The sequence below is a fragment of the Capricornis sumatraensis genome, chromosome 10 (genome assembly GCF_032405125.1).
Source record: "Capricornis sumatraensis isolate serow.1 chromosome 10, serow.2, whole genome shotgun sequence".
Classification (NCBI taxonomy): Eukaryota; Metazoa; Chordata; class Mammalia; order Artiodactyla; family Bovidae; genus Capricornis; species Capricornis sumatraensis.
Window position 1 is genome coordinate 34,683,631 of NC_091078.1, and position 15,399 is coordinate 34,699,029.

The window sequence follows — 15,399 nt, forward strand, 5'->3', positions numbered from 1 at the left end:
TTGATCTGGTTATGGAAGCTAAACCAGCTGGGGGGACACAAGAGGCCTGAAAGTTGAACACCCAAGCAAATTCAGATGCTGTGGATGATAACTACCAAGTGACTACCTTGCTAATACTGATCTTGCTGAGTGACTACAGAATGGATAAGACAATGTGGCATGAAGAGCAGCCTCTTTGCAAGTGGAAAACCATGATTCTATTTAAAGATGATAACAAAAACAGAAGTGCTGAGACCTCAAACACCTAACATACTCAAATACCTGATCTGCAGAACAATTTATGCAACCAGGTCCATGGAAGAACTTTCATAATGTTAGGTAACATTGTATCTGTAGTTGAGATTGTCACTCTGCACCCTCACTGCACGCTAAATTTTGCAGAGCTATTCTCATTTGATATTCCCTTCACTCACATGCTGTACTTTATGAGGCTGAACACTGACTGCTAACCCCAGGCCTGGCTGAGATGTAGTGATGATGGAGTGATGCCCCACTGCTTGTAGAAATAGCCCTGCCTGCATGCTGGAAGCATCCCAGTCAAAGACCCTACACAGAGGTTGACTGCAATTACTGATTTAACATTTAGGGTAGAACTTCAACTAAAAAGATAACTGATATCCTTTCTTGATTCTCATGATTATAGATATAACCATGTGGTTACATACAGAGAATCCTGGTTATGTTAAGAGTATATCTCTTAGAAGGTACATCTTATCTATTTCTGGTATTCATGTAACCATTATTATTACTACTATCATTTCATCACGTAAAGGGACCCCTATTAAAAGGATACCAATTCAAAGGGGGCATGGATGAGAGAAAGTTCACTTTAGTACCTTATTCAATTTCAGACTTCACACATCATTTACAATAAAAATCTGCTGCAATAGAAAGAGTCCATACTTTGAGGTATCAACAGGTTGTGGATTAAAGTTCCCTTCAGAATCCATTGATGACTGTTTTTCCATCATACTGACATAATTTGACTCCATGTAGTCTGGAGGCAAAGCTCCCGCAACTGCACTCAGGCAAGGCAGTGCCAGTTTGAAAAGTTCTTGTTCATATTTCTGGGAAGAAATGGAGGACCAAAGAAATAAATATCCCATTACAAGTTAGCAAAAGTTGTCAACATGAGCACTGCAACTGTCAGGATGTTGTAGGAGAAAATCTGAATTACCTTCAGCTAACTCAGTTCCCCCAAAGATTCTTTTTCTAGAAAATGGAAAATAAGGCCTTAAATCCCACCAAACATAAGAGAAACTAAAGCTTTTTACTGAAGTTGTATCAAAAAACAAATAAAATATTTGTTTCTCTAAAAGTTTGTTTTCCAATATGTGAAGTGAGGTGAACTTGAATATTCAAAGTGTACAATATGCTTTCACAACATAAAAATGATTTCAGTCGAGGACTACATTAATTATAGTTTATTACAGCTAGTTACAGATTATTGTTGTACCACACTATAAAGATTATATATAAAAAACACCCAAAGGATAATACCCAGAGAGTAAGAAATTTTAATTTTATACCTTGTATTTCAAAGTATAAAAAAAATTCTGAACAGAGAAAGAACTTTTACAGGAAAAATGCATAACCAAAACTTCCAGGGAAAGTATATTAGTTACATAGTTAAACTGTATTTACAGATTGTTTAAAAAATCAAAAATAATAATTATTTTAAAGTTATCTCAAAGTCTAACTTTTAAAGTTGCAAATTCTTCTAAAAATACGTTCTACATATTGTTTTAAAAGGACTCAGTTTCCCAAACACAATTCAACAAGAAAAACCATTCAGATGTAGCTACCACATGTTATCACAGATAAACTTCCTTTATTATGTAGTAAACTTCTGTTATACTATTCCAGTCATCTGATAATGTCTGTCTGGGAATTCAAACTGATTTTGATCAACGATTTAAGCATGAGCAGAGCAAGCATGTTCTGATTTTCACTGAAATACTATGCTTCAGTTTCCTGACGAGTGTACAAAACCATTCACTGCAAATATGGCAAATATTAGAGGATGTCATGCACATAAAGTGAGAGCGAATGCAGACACTTAAATCACCACAGCAGCAAAGTGTGAAAAGTCAATAGGCTACTGGAATATTATAATTTTATGAGCTTTAATATTTAACATTTTTACATTTGACAAGATTTCTTCAGGCTTTATAAGATTGGGGAGGTAACTGATGAGGGAGGGTTTGAGTCCAAATAAGTCCAAAAATACCAGAAACTAATCAATCCATATGAATCATTTGCTACAATGCTTAGCCATTTTCAAGTCAAACAGTGGTGTAATTACAAGAAGCATGTTACCATCATGATTATGATAAGTCAATATAAATTGCATTCTCAACATTTGTTATAAAGAGAAAAAAACAAAACTATGTCAAGTCTTGATAAGTAAAGGCAGCATTTCACTATTCTTCTAGGAACACTTTCTTACCAAGAATCTATGGTTTTTCAATTATTTTATGATACAAAGAAATCCACAAAAGATTAAATTACCTTTTGAGACAGGGTAAATTACCTTTTGAGACAGGGCATCAAAGATGCCCCAGAACAGCTTTCTTGATAAATGAAGTTCTTCTTCTGAGGCAGCTCCAAAGTTGCCCCACCCTCCAGGCAGGCAGTAATATTTCCAGCATCTTTCATAATGATTTGTCAGCAGCTAGGTAGGAAAACAATTATAAGAGCACTGAACTAAAGGTACTTCAATTTTTTTTTTTTTTCCATTTCCTCCCAATGGCATTCTAATGCCATGTAACAAGGCCAAGTGAAAGGAAACTACTCAATTCCATATGAATTCTTTTGGAAAATACTATTACCTTACATAGGATATCTCTTTAAGATTTAACACTGATTACACGATAAAGACCAAACACCCAATTTCACAAATTATCTCGAAAAGAATTCTTTAGGAGGTTGTTGGGCTATCTGTGTACTGAGATCTACTTTAGTTGCTATCATTTACTTATAATTTTATGACTTGCTATCTCCTGGAATCCATGCATTTAACAAAGTGATTGATGTCAGGGTGACCCAGAGGATACAGCACCTAAAATGTGCATTCTCAGGGGACAATAACTCTGGATATTTTTGCTTCCTCTCTGCCTATCCTTAATCATTACACTTTATGATTCCATTATTTAGTAACTCTTTGGATAATGTATTTGTGATTAATATACTAGGAAATAATCACAACTAATTGCCAAATTAATAAAATAATCTTTATAAAGCAACTATACATTTTGGACTCTTACCTATATCTAACAAGGAAAATAAACTGATAAGAGTTACTCTTATTAAAACTAACTGCATATCTTACTGTAGACATATTTTTTCTCGCTTAGTATCCTTCTCAGTTACAAGACACACAAACACACAATTTAGGAATCTCAAATGATGAAATACTGAGATCTAATTTGCTTGGAATAATAGAACTATCTATAATACAAAAGAGTTTTATCACATAAAGTCATCCTGTATCTTTTTTCAGGTATCTTCTAGCTCATTTGTATCAAGAAAATTCTACGTGACATGCACTATCCCAGTAAAAATGGGATTTTCAGCAAGGCAGAATTTACTTTACAAAATTCATTAATTTCCCTAGGTTTATTAAACCAAAATTAATTTTCATAGAGAAAAAGTGTTTTTGTTAAATACCTAGGTGTGTCTAGTGAAATGGCAGCTCAAAAAATAGAGGCTCATTTTTATCTCAAACCTCTTTGTATAGCACTTTTACTGTGTGGCCATGAGAAAAAAATATAATGCTTACCAGGTGGCAGAGCAGAGTGGTTACCTATAAAAAGTCCATTACAGGACAATGACCTCCATGCACAGACCATGCCACTAGACCATTTATTAGCATACACCTAACATCTTAATCCTCAGTCGGGATTGGGATATTCAACGACAGGAAAATATTCCAAGTCAATAAGACAGAATGAGACTTGATCATTTCCTGTATAGAATAACCAAGCTGGGAAGCAAATATGTCAGGGAATTTTCTCTACTCTATGGTAAACCATAACTCCATATACATAAGGATTATTTTGAACCTTATGACATGATATTTGGAAACTGTCATTTGATTACAGACTTAGAAAATGTTGTTTTTAAAGTCTATTCTTAATGCCTTGAAGTTGTTAATACTTTAGGCCAGGCCTATTACATGTTTCCATGGTATATTACAATATATTGGCTTAAGAATATATTGGCTCATCTTTTTCTTGTGGCCTGTTTTCTTTCCACTGATTTCTATTTCCACTGACATACAGTAAACAAATCTTAGGATTTCTCTGGCCTTTTATTACTTGTTTATTTAGGTTGATGTACACACAAATACAACTTATATGTCCATTTCAATAACTGGAAGAAATTTTCCAGCATCCAATATTAAACATGATGAATTTAAGAAATGTACATATTGTAATAGGAAACAAAGTCAGAGTACCCAGTAATCAAATAACTACAAACATTTCCTGTACTTACCTTAAGAGGCATCTTTGCATGTTCATTTAATAATGGGACATCAAATACTAATCTTCTGAGTAAGTGTTGCATCATAGAAGGTCTCAATTGGCTGGTGGAACAAAGCTAATTTTAATCATGAATATCTAATAATATTTAAACTAAGTAGATAATTCATTAAACCAGATTATACACCCCAAGAACCTATACCTACACTTCTCTTCAGATGATGTTAATTTTAGGTGTTAATTCAAAGATTAACTGAGAGTCACGTAATTTCATAAAAGGTTATATTTCAAACTCATCTCTAACTCCCTGATCTGAAAATCAACCTTCATTTGCTACAGCAGATGTCCTCTTCAGCCCCTTCTATTCTCTCTTTCCAATGAGTAGGAACGGTTTCAGTGAGCAGATCAGAAGCAGAAAGAGGAGGGAGTGGAGGAGCAAGAGGAAGAGAAAAAGACTAAGAAATTTTGCCAGAGGAGAAAGGGAAAGAAAACTAACACCCTGTTACCATTTATTATTCTGGTAATCCCGAGTGCTTCACCTCATTTAATATTTTGAAAAAATCAGTGAGACAGGTTTTGATTCCATTTCACAGAACTGTAGGGTCAGGGAACTAAGATTATGAACTAATCTGTAACCTCTCTCAGTCCCATCTGGCTCCTACACCCATACACTCATTCCACTGTGAGTGAAAACCCTTCCTTCACCAATGTTCTGGACAAGCTTTCACCTCCAGGAGCTCCTGTCTATTAGAAAGAAACCGTTAACCTAGTTAGGGGTCTAAGAAATTGTCACTTGCACTTGTCAGAACTTCAAAAGAAGACACATGTTTCTGGTTTTCATAGTAAGACCCTTGATTTTCATCACTGTCAAACATAGGTCACACTTTCCTATTATTACTATATCACTAGATTTTTTTTTTTACCTTTAATAAGTCTCTTTTTTCTCTTTTCTCTTCTAGAAGAGGAGTTAAAACCATTACACACAGTTGAAAGGTTAATCCTACACTAACACAGAAAGGGATTCCCCACACAACAACCTCACCCGCCAACATCCAGAACAGCATCATCAGTCCAACACCATATTCAATGGCTAGATACTTATAGAGTCTTGGAGGAACACTTCTGAATTTAATCAGGAGCAAGAGTGCTCTGGTAAGACTCATAACTCGGTACATGACAATGACTAACATGAATTAATTTTTTGGTCCAAAATTGTTGCTAACATTCATAATAATTTGTCAAGGACCACAGAGTAAATTCTCTCATTTAAAGAAACATGAAATCGATTTCACAGTCCACTTACCCACAAATAGAGAGTAAACACACTTCTATGGAATCCCGTTGAGCTTTGGTAAGTGAGCAGCCCTTAGAAAGCCTGTACACAGTGTGAAGTAATGAGTCAATGAGAGAAGCATGGTGCTCGGTGCCAGCAAAAAGAGGAGCACACCTTGTTAACAAGGGTAACACGGCTGTGCACAGGTAGCGATTGAGGGCCAGGGCCATGTCTGTAGCACTCAAAGCAGCCTGGAAGGGAATTGGAGAGGAGACTGTCATTTGCGTTGGTCAGCAGACAACTTTCAAAGGGATCATACATGTTGACATGTTATTTCACTATCCAGAAATTGACAAAAGTATGTAATATGGAAATGGATTCCTCTGTTACAGCTTTAACTGTGGTTCATATGCTTTTTATTTACCACTAAAAACAACAGATTTTCAATTGCTCATCAATAGATAAAAATGAATGAAATAATAATCTATCTCTTCAAAAAGCCACAGAAGTTCATGTTCTATAATAAAATATCAAGGGTAGGATGGGTGAAAGAGGAAGATGCTAATGATATCAAAGAGTGGGAGAGTCCCCCTGTACTAGGAGAGGCAAAAGAAAGGAGTTTATTCTCACAGTAAATTTCAAACACTTTATACTCATGTCATATTTATACTCATAGTATTTATATACATGTCGATCAGAATCAACAATCAAAGGTTGATTGTCTTACCATGTTATCATCTATAATACTTGGGTTCAGAAATTCACATGAACACAAGCAAAAAAAGAAAAAAGAATTCAGTTTCATTTTTCTGATTCTCCTCTCACGGTTTTCATGTGGGAGCTATTGCCAACTCAGGATCTGATTTCCTCTGATATCAACAAGAAATATAATTGAGAATAAAACAAGGTATTATTACAACTACTAGACTAACATTTAGCATTCCAGCTTATTTTTAAGATGTTTCAAATAGTAGAACATTTACACTGATGGTGGCAGGTTCCTGACATGGGCTACTGATCTCACAAAATAGATTTTAATCTATATGTACATTAAAAAATGAATACACCAGGGTGATACTGTAGTTGGAAAGACTTAACAATGCTCACTAGACCTTTCTAATGCTTTAATTGCTTTTACTGAGATGCACAATTATTTATGTCAACTTAGAAGTTGAACAGGAACCACTGTGACCTCCCTAATTAGGGTTATATAAACTTCTTACTGTCTTCCATTGCAGTGATCAGAATTCTTACTGTACTCTTCAGGTTGTCCATTTTTCCCCACTATTCAGTAAATTCCTTGAGGATATAGTCTATTTTATTTTCTATTTACTCTCTGCTACGCTAAAAAATTGGCACTCGATAACCATGTGGGGGCAATGAATGAATGAATGACTATATCTGTGAAAGAATATCAGATGGCAGAGACTGAAGAGTTAAAAGTTGCAGAAGTCATTTGTTCAAATCATTACCGTGTCTAAAGAAGCAGCAGCCCGGAGATCTGGCAGAAAGCCAACCTCGAGAAGATGGAGGAGGAAATCTTGAACCTCAATTCCATAGACCCTGTCAAGGAACAAAACCATGGCTGCCTTGTGATCTGGACAAAACCCCGCAGACATGTCAGGCTCCACCACATTCCCGTCTAAAAGAGAGAAGGTGATACACTGTTGTTAATGGCCACGCCATCCATGAAAATTGATTACAAATGGCTACTTTCCAGCCTGCTCATGTTGTAAATAAAGTTATCAGTTGAATGGTTTTCTGTTCTTCTAATTTATTCAAGCAAGGGTAGCAGATATGGCAGTGCACTGTAAACCCAAGGCCATTTAAATGCTATTTTAGCATCCATTTGTCAATTGTATATGTGATTAGGACAGAGTATTATGCCAGATTCTGAGAAGGAAACAAATGGCATCCATAATCCAAATTAAAAAACTAGGGGTAAACATCCTAAAAGCTAATATGTAAAGCAAGGTTTGCAGTCTTTTCGAAGCAAGAGCCTCTTTAAAACATTAGTAAGACTCAGGTACTCTATGTGATAATCATGGTACATTTACATCATTTACATATATATGGCTTAAAGAATTATAAAATAATGAACAAAACTCTATGAACCAGTTTGGCTTTCAAATGAAATATGTTTCATTAATCATAATAGCATTTAATAACATGTAAAACATATTTGAGAGCCATATTATTTTCTCTATCAACAGTCAACACTTGATGCCTATATAGTGGAGTGAATTCCTTAGTATAACTCCATAGATTCATAGATGGGATCACCAAAATGAAGAATTAGGGAATTATGTGCCAATTTAAAATACTGGAGAACAAACTTGTTTTCTGTTTGACGATGGGATAATTATGTCACATTGCTGCTGAAATACACTGTACGAGTCCACAAATTATATCACAGAATTCGGAACACTGATGCAAATGTTGAAAAAAAGTAGGTCCCTGAGAAAGATGATACATGACCATACCAACCTGAAATAACAAAGTCACAACATTTGTTTTCATTCATACTCAGTGACTGAATCTGATCATAAAAATGAACAAAAGGTGTTTTAAAGAAACTTGGATTGAAGGCTAATACCAAATTATTTCCAGCCCTTATAACAATACCTTCCTTCCTATAATTGTTAATACAATAATAACAACTCTTGACATTTGTGGTGTTGTCAGTTACTCTGTTAGGAATGTTCCAGACACAATCTCATAAAATGTTCACAAGAGCAGTATGAAGGTGGTATTATTATCTTCCTTTCAGTTCAGTTCAGTTGCTCAGTCGTGTCCAACTCTTTGCGACCCCATGAACTGCAGCACACCAGGCCTCCCTGCCCATCACCAACTCCCGGAGTTCACTCAGATTCATGTCCATCGAGTCAGTGATGCCATCCAGCCATCTCATCCTCGGTCGTCCCCTTCTCCTCCTGCCCCCAATCCCTCCCAGCATCAAAGACTTTTCCAATGAATCAACTCCTTGCATGAGGTGGCCGAAGTACTGGAGTTTCAGATTTAGCATCATTCCTTCCAAAGAAATCCCAGGGTTGATCTCCCTCAGAATGGACTGGTTGGATCTCCTTGCAGTCCAAGGGACTCTCAAGAGTCTTCTCCAACACCACAGTTCAAATGCATCAATTCTTCGGTGCTCAGCCTTCTTCACAGTCCAACTCTCACATCCATACATGACCACTGGAAAAACCATAGCCTTGACTAGATGGAACTTTGTTGGCAAAGTAATGTCTCTGCTTTTGAATATGCTATCTAGGTTGGTCATAACTTTCCTTCCAAGGAGTAAGTGTCTTTTAATTTCATGGCTGCAGTCACCATCTGCAGTGATTTTGGAGCCCCCAAAAATAAAGTCTGACACTGTTTCCAGTGTTTTCCCATCTATTTCCCGTGAAGTGATGGGACTGGATGCCATGATCTTTGTTTTCTGAATGTTGAGCTTTAAGCCAACTTTTTCACTCTCCACTTTCAATTTCATTAAGAGGGTTTTTAGTTCCTCTTCGCTTTCTGCCATAAGGATGGTGTCATCTGCATATCTGAGGTGATTGATATTTCTCCCGGCAATCTTGATTCCAGCTTGTGCTTCTTCCAGCCCAGCATTGTTCATGATGTACTCTGCATAGAAGTTAAATAAGCAGGGTGACAATATACAGCCTTTGATGTACTCCTTTCCTATTTGGAACCAGTCTGTTGTTCCATGTCCAGTTCTAACTGTTGCTTCCTGACCTGCATATAGGTTTTTCAAGAGGCAGGTCAGGTTGTCTGGTATTCCCATCTCTTTCAGAATTTTCCACAGTTTCTTGTGATCCACACAGTCAAAGGCTTTGGCATAGTCAATAAAGCAGAAATAGATGTTTTTCTAGAACTCTCTTGCTTTTTTGATGATCCAGCAGATGTTGGCAATTTGATCTCTGGTTCATCTGCCTTTTCTAAATCCATCTAGAACATCTGGAAGTTCACAGTTCATTTCCTGTTGAAGCCTGGCTTGGAGTATTTTGACCACTACTTTACTAGTGTGTGAGATGAGTGCAATTGTGCAGTAGTTTGAGCATTCTTTGACATTGCCTTTCTTTGGGATTGGAATGAAAACTGACCTTTTCCAGTCCTGTGGCCACTGCTGAGTTTTCCAAATTTGCTGGCATATTGAGTGCAGCACTTTCACAGCATTATCTTCCAGGATTTGAAATACCTCAACTGGAATTCCATCACCTCCACTAGCTTTGTTCATAGTGATGCTTTCTAAGGCCCACTTGACTTCGCATTCCAGGATGTCTGGCTCTAGGTGAGTGATCACACCATCATGATTATCTGGGTCATAAAGATCTTTTTTGGACAGTTCTTCTGTGTATTCTTGCCACCTCTTCTTAATATCTTCTGCTTCTATTAGGTCCATACCATTTCTGTCCTTTATCAAGGCCATCTTTGCATGAAATGTTCCCTTGGTATCTCTAATTTTCTTGAAGAGATCTCTAGTCTTTCCCATTCTATTGTTTCCCTCTATTTCTTTGCATTGATCACTGAGGAAGGCTTTCCTATCTCTTCTTGTTATTCTTTGGAACTCTGCATTCAGATGCTTGTATCTTTCCTTTTCTCCTTTCCTTTTCATTTCTCTTCTTTTCACAGCTATTTGTAAGGCCTCCCTAGACAGCCATTTTGCTTTTTTGCATTTCTTTTCCATGGGGGTGGTCTTGATCCCTGTCCTGTACAATGTCATGAACCTCAGTCCATAGTTCATCTAATCCAATTTTCAGTGTAAATTCATCAGTTCTGTTCAGTTTAGTCACTTAGTTGTATCCAACTCTTTGCGACCCCATGAATCGCAGCATGCCAGGCCTCCCTGTCCATCACCAACTCCCGGAGTTTTCTCAAACTCATGTCCATTGAGTCGGTGATGCCATCCAACTATCTCATCCTCTGTCATCCCCTTCTTCTCCTGCCTTCAATCTTTCCCAGCATCAGGGTCTTTCCCAGTGAGTCTGTTCCTCCCAACAGGCGGCCAAAGTATTGGAGTTTCATCTTCAACATCAGTCCTTCCAATGAGTATCCAGGACTGATTTCCTTTAGGATGGGCTGGTTGGCTATAAAAGCAATATATAAATAGACTTCTCTGGTGGTCTAGTAGTTATGAATCTGCCTTGCAACACAGTGGACGTGGGTTCAATTCCTGGTCCAGGAACTAGGATTGCACATGCAGTGGAGCAACTAAGCCTGCACATCACAACTATTGAGCCCATGTGCCACAACTAGACAGTCCCTGCACCGCAATGAAAGATCCCACATGACGCAACAGCGACCAGGCACCCTGCAACTGAGACCTGACCCAGGCAAATAAACAAACACTTTTTTTAAATGACATATGTAACGATATCCGATAAAGTCTTTAAAACTGAACAAAACTTCAATTGGAATAAGGGAAAATAAAGCATTTTTTGGATCTAACATATCTTTTAGGTGCCTTCAGTAACTGCTTATATCTTCTTCTATCAGGCAGAGTGAATTATAATACCAACAGGGAATTCGGCCTTCGGCCCAGACCATGTGCCATTTGTGCTGTGGTCTGGGGCATGACAGAGGCTCAGTGTGAGGGAGGACTGGGACCTTATCACCACCCCCTCCTGGGCTTATTTCCATCCCTCCTGGGCTGCCCCCTCCCATCCTCTCCTTAGACCCGGGCATGGGCATGAGGAGCCATAGTTTCTCGGTATTCATATTCAGAGTCTGTTGATTTTATTTTGTATGCTTTTGAATTAATGCTGTAAACTAATCATGCTGCTGCTGCTGCTGTGAAACTGCTTCAGTCGTGTCCGACTCTGTGCGACCCCAGAGACAGCAGCCCACCAGGCTCCCCCGTCCCTGGGATTCTCCAGGCAAGAACACTGAAGTGGGTTGCCATTTCCTTCTCCAATACATGAAAGTGAAAAGTGAAAGTGAAGTCACTCAGTCTTGTCCGATTCTTAGCGACCCCACAGACAGCAGCCTACCAGGCTCCTCTGCCCATGGGATTTTCCAGGCAAGGGTACTAAAGTAGGGTAGCTTCTAAACCAAAAATGGCATGTTGTAAAAAAAATTATAAATGTTGGGTCAAAATAGGGAAAATGAACTCTTTTTAAAATATGTTCTCCTTAGTCTTAAAAAGACTACTTCTTTGAACACACTGGGGATTTTTAAATCCCTAAGTCAAAAACTATGACCATTATTTTAGGGGGGAAAAAAAGCATTATGAGAAAGTGACCATGAATGGGACTTTCCTGGTGGTCCCGTGGTTAAGACTTCACCTTCCAATGCAGAGGGTACAGGTTCGATCCCTGGTCAGAGAGATAAGATACCGTATGTCTCATGGCCCCAAACCCAAAACATAAACAACAGAAGCAATATTGTAACAAGTTTAATAAAGACTTTAAAAATGGTCCACATCAAAAAAAAAAATCTTTAAAAAAACAGAAAGAAAATGTCCATGAAAACTATCAAAAAGAGTGAATTAAAGTACTTCTGTCAAGAAAGACAGTAAAGAATGGAAGACCAAAGAACTCCAGGAGAAATATTAGACAGACAGGTGAGGTGTCCATTTCCTCTTCTCTGGAAACTGCAATGTCACATAAAAAAGAATAAAATCCCATTGGAAACATAGCTGTTTAAAAACAAGGACTACAGAAAATATTTTATAGAATAATGTACTTTGTGGTTCATGTTTTAAAAGAAACTTATGTAATTGTACTACGCTGCAAGGAAAGAAACTGTGAGTACTAATGACATTATTGAAAACAACACATCATCCAATGTCCTGTGCTCTGTCATGGACTGCAGCCCGCCAGGCTCCTCTGTCCATGGGGATTCTCCAGGCAAGAATATAGGAGTGGGTTGCCATGCTCTCCTCCAGGGATCTTCCCAACCCAGGGACTGGACCCAGGTATCGTGCACTGCAGACAGATTCTTTACCATCTGAGCCCCCATCACATCATCCAATGTCCTACGGAATTACAAAGAATGGAAGACTGCCTTACCTTTGGCTATTGTGGGCATCTGAAAAGCAATGCTGATTACTCCCACCAAATCTCCCAGTGGAATCAGAGATCTCAAAATAGACCTGATTCTGATGGCTTCTCCTTTGGCAGCATGAATCAACTACAGGCAGAAAAACAAAGGAATGAGGAATATTGTGTGAAATCAATGTTCTAACTGTATCTGAAAAAGTGAAAGAATGGGAGTCTAAGTCTGAAATAATTTTTTGTTAATTACACACAAAATTAGATCTCTTCCATAACAGATCCACTCTATGATCCAGCCATTTCACTCCTGGGTATATATCCAAAGCAAAAAACACCAATTTGAAGAGATATATGTACCCAAATGTTTACAGAAACATTATTTATAATTGTATAGATATAGAAGCAACCTAAGTGTCCATCCACAGATGAATGGATAAAGCTGTAGTGTATATATAATATATATATATAAGATATATTATTGTATTATTATTATATATACCCTGGATACTCTAGACCATATTATCCTTAGTGAAATGAGTCAGACAGAAAAATACAAATACTGTATGTTATCACTGTATGTGGAATCCAAAAAAAAGAAAAACACAAATGAACAAACAACAAAAACAGAAAGAGACCACAGTTATAGAGACGTCTATACCTGTGGATTGTATAGCAATCTCTGTAATTGTGGATTGGTATCCACAGTGGATACCAGTGGGAAGAGAGAAGGGTGGAGGGGCAAGAGAGCACAAGGGAATTAAGAGATAAAATTGTTATATATAAAATAAATAAGATACAAGGATATATAGCAAAGATAATATAGCCAGTATTTTATAATAACTGTAGAGTGTAACCTGTAACAATCTTGAATTAGTATGTTTCACATGTAAAACTAATATATAAAGTAATTATACTTTAATTTTTAAAATTTAATTAAAAATAAATAATGAAGTTGAACCTCTCTTAGAAATTTCCACTTCAGGCTTACAGACAGATATTTACTTGCCCACATCAGTTTCACTGACTTCAACACACACGAGTCACACACTGCAGTCTAGGCCAACAGGTACATCCATTAGAACAATAGCTTTTATCCTCTTTGGGGTATAAAATACTGGATTAGCCAAAAAGTTCATGGATTTTTCCATACCATCTTACAGAAAAACCCAAATGAACTATTTGGCCAACCCAGTATTTTAAGCCTGATAAGTCTATGAATGCTTACCCCCCAAAATTACATATACATATCTATCCATGAAATGAGCAATCATACAAAGGGAAAAATTATTATCTCTAGGCTCTGAACAAATACTAATATTTATGACTTCTTTAGTCTCTTCCTTGTTTTGTGATGAAAATGTAACTGTATCTGTACCATGGTCCACACTGATTTCTCCCAGGAATGGGTTTTAATGGGGGAAGACGATGAACATGGATGCTAGCTGGTCTGTTAGACCTGGGGTCCCCAGTCTTCTACTGGTCCTTTAGGAACCGAGCTGCATGGCAGGAGGTGAGAGGAGGGGCAAGCCAGTGAAGTTTCACCTGTATTTACACTTGCTCCTCATTACTCACTTTAGGTGTCACTGTCTCCCATGACCCCAGGATGGGACCGTCTAGCTGCAAGAGAACAAGATCAAGGCTCCCACTGATTCTGCATTATGGTGAGTTGTATAATTATTTCTTTATATATCACAATGTAATAATAATAGAAATAAAGTGTACTATAAATGCAATGAAACTGAATCATTCCCAAACCATCCCTCTCTCCCCAATCCATGGAGAAACTGTATTCCACGAAACCCATCAAAGGTTGGGGACCACTGTGTTAGACCTCCACTGGCTAATAAAATACCTATGAAGAATGTGGATCTGTCATGGTTACAGGTCTCCGCCAGTCTCTGAAACAGACTGGATGCTTCCAGAGCCAGGGAGTCATTTGTTCCTTCACTGTAGGGTGTGAAACACAGACAATTTCTAACACCTAGGAGACCCCTCAATTAAAGGTTGCTGAAGATGAATAGCTTTCAGAAATGCCAAGAGTAGCCCCTTATTAAGTCATTTAGTCTTTCTTCCATTTAATATAGCAGAATAAGAATCTTCTCTTTACTAGCATTATTTCTCTTGTGATTCCCTTGATCATCTACTTCAACAGGGAAAGAACACATATTGTCAGCATAAAGGTTTTTGTCTGAAATCACTCCCAACCCACAATTTTTTAACAATCAAGTCCCATTTACTATAATGAAAAACTCACTGGCGGCAAGTTTGTACAAAAATTCAGACTCCAGGTTTTCCAACATTCTAATATTTCTTCACCCTGAGATTCCTCTCTATTCACAACAAAAGATTACATCCAGAAAGCAAGAATGTTTTAACTTATGAGTGTGAGAGAAAAAAGACAGAAACAAACAAGGCCCGCCTGAAATCAAACATTTGAAGGGTAGGGAGAAAGGTGTTTTAACAGGCACTCTGGCTTCATGCTCAGAGCAGTCAGAAGTATATCTGCCTTCCTCCATAGCACTGGTCCATCTGCTACAAACTCTGGCTGTTTCCCACCCAACAACAGATCATGAAGCTGATTTCATGGACCCTGGCTAGGATTTTTAAAATTAATACAATGGGGAAAAACAGAAAAAAGTATGAA

The 15,399-nt window shown here is 37.6% G+C and overlaps 1 protein-coding gene across 1 annotated transcript in view; it reads right to left on the bottom strand.

Annotated features, from left to right (window-relative positions):
* The window catches only part of RYR2 (ryanodine receptor 2), a 578,200-nt gene that overhangs the window by 206,559 nt on the left and 356,242 nt on the right, over positions 1 to 15,399 (bottom strand). Inside the window, exons 48-53 of the mRNA XM_068983081.1 lie at positions 12,771 to 12,891; positions 7,230 to 7,399; positions 5,788 to 6,008; positions 4,498 to 4,588; positions 2,534 to 2,674; positions 904 to 1,067 (exon numbers count right to left, since the gene is read on the bottom strand). Of these exons, the coding sequence (XP_068839182.1) occupies positions 904 to 1,067; positions 2,534 to 2,674; positions 4,498 to 4,588; positions 5,788 to 6,008; positions 7,230 to 7,399; positions 12,771 to 12,891 (908 nt within the window). The remainder of the gene's footprint in view (positions 1 to 903; positions 1,068 to 2,533; positions 2,675 to 4,497; positions 4,589 to 5,787; positions 6,009 to 7,229; positions 7,400 to 12,770; positions 12,892 to 15,399) is intronic.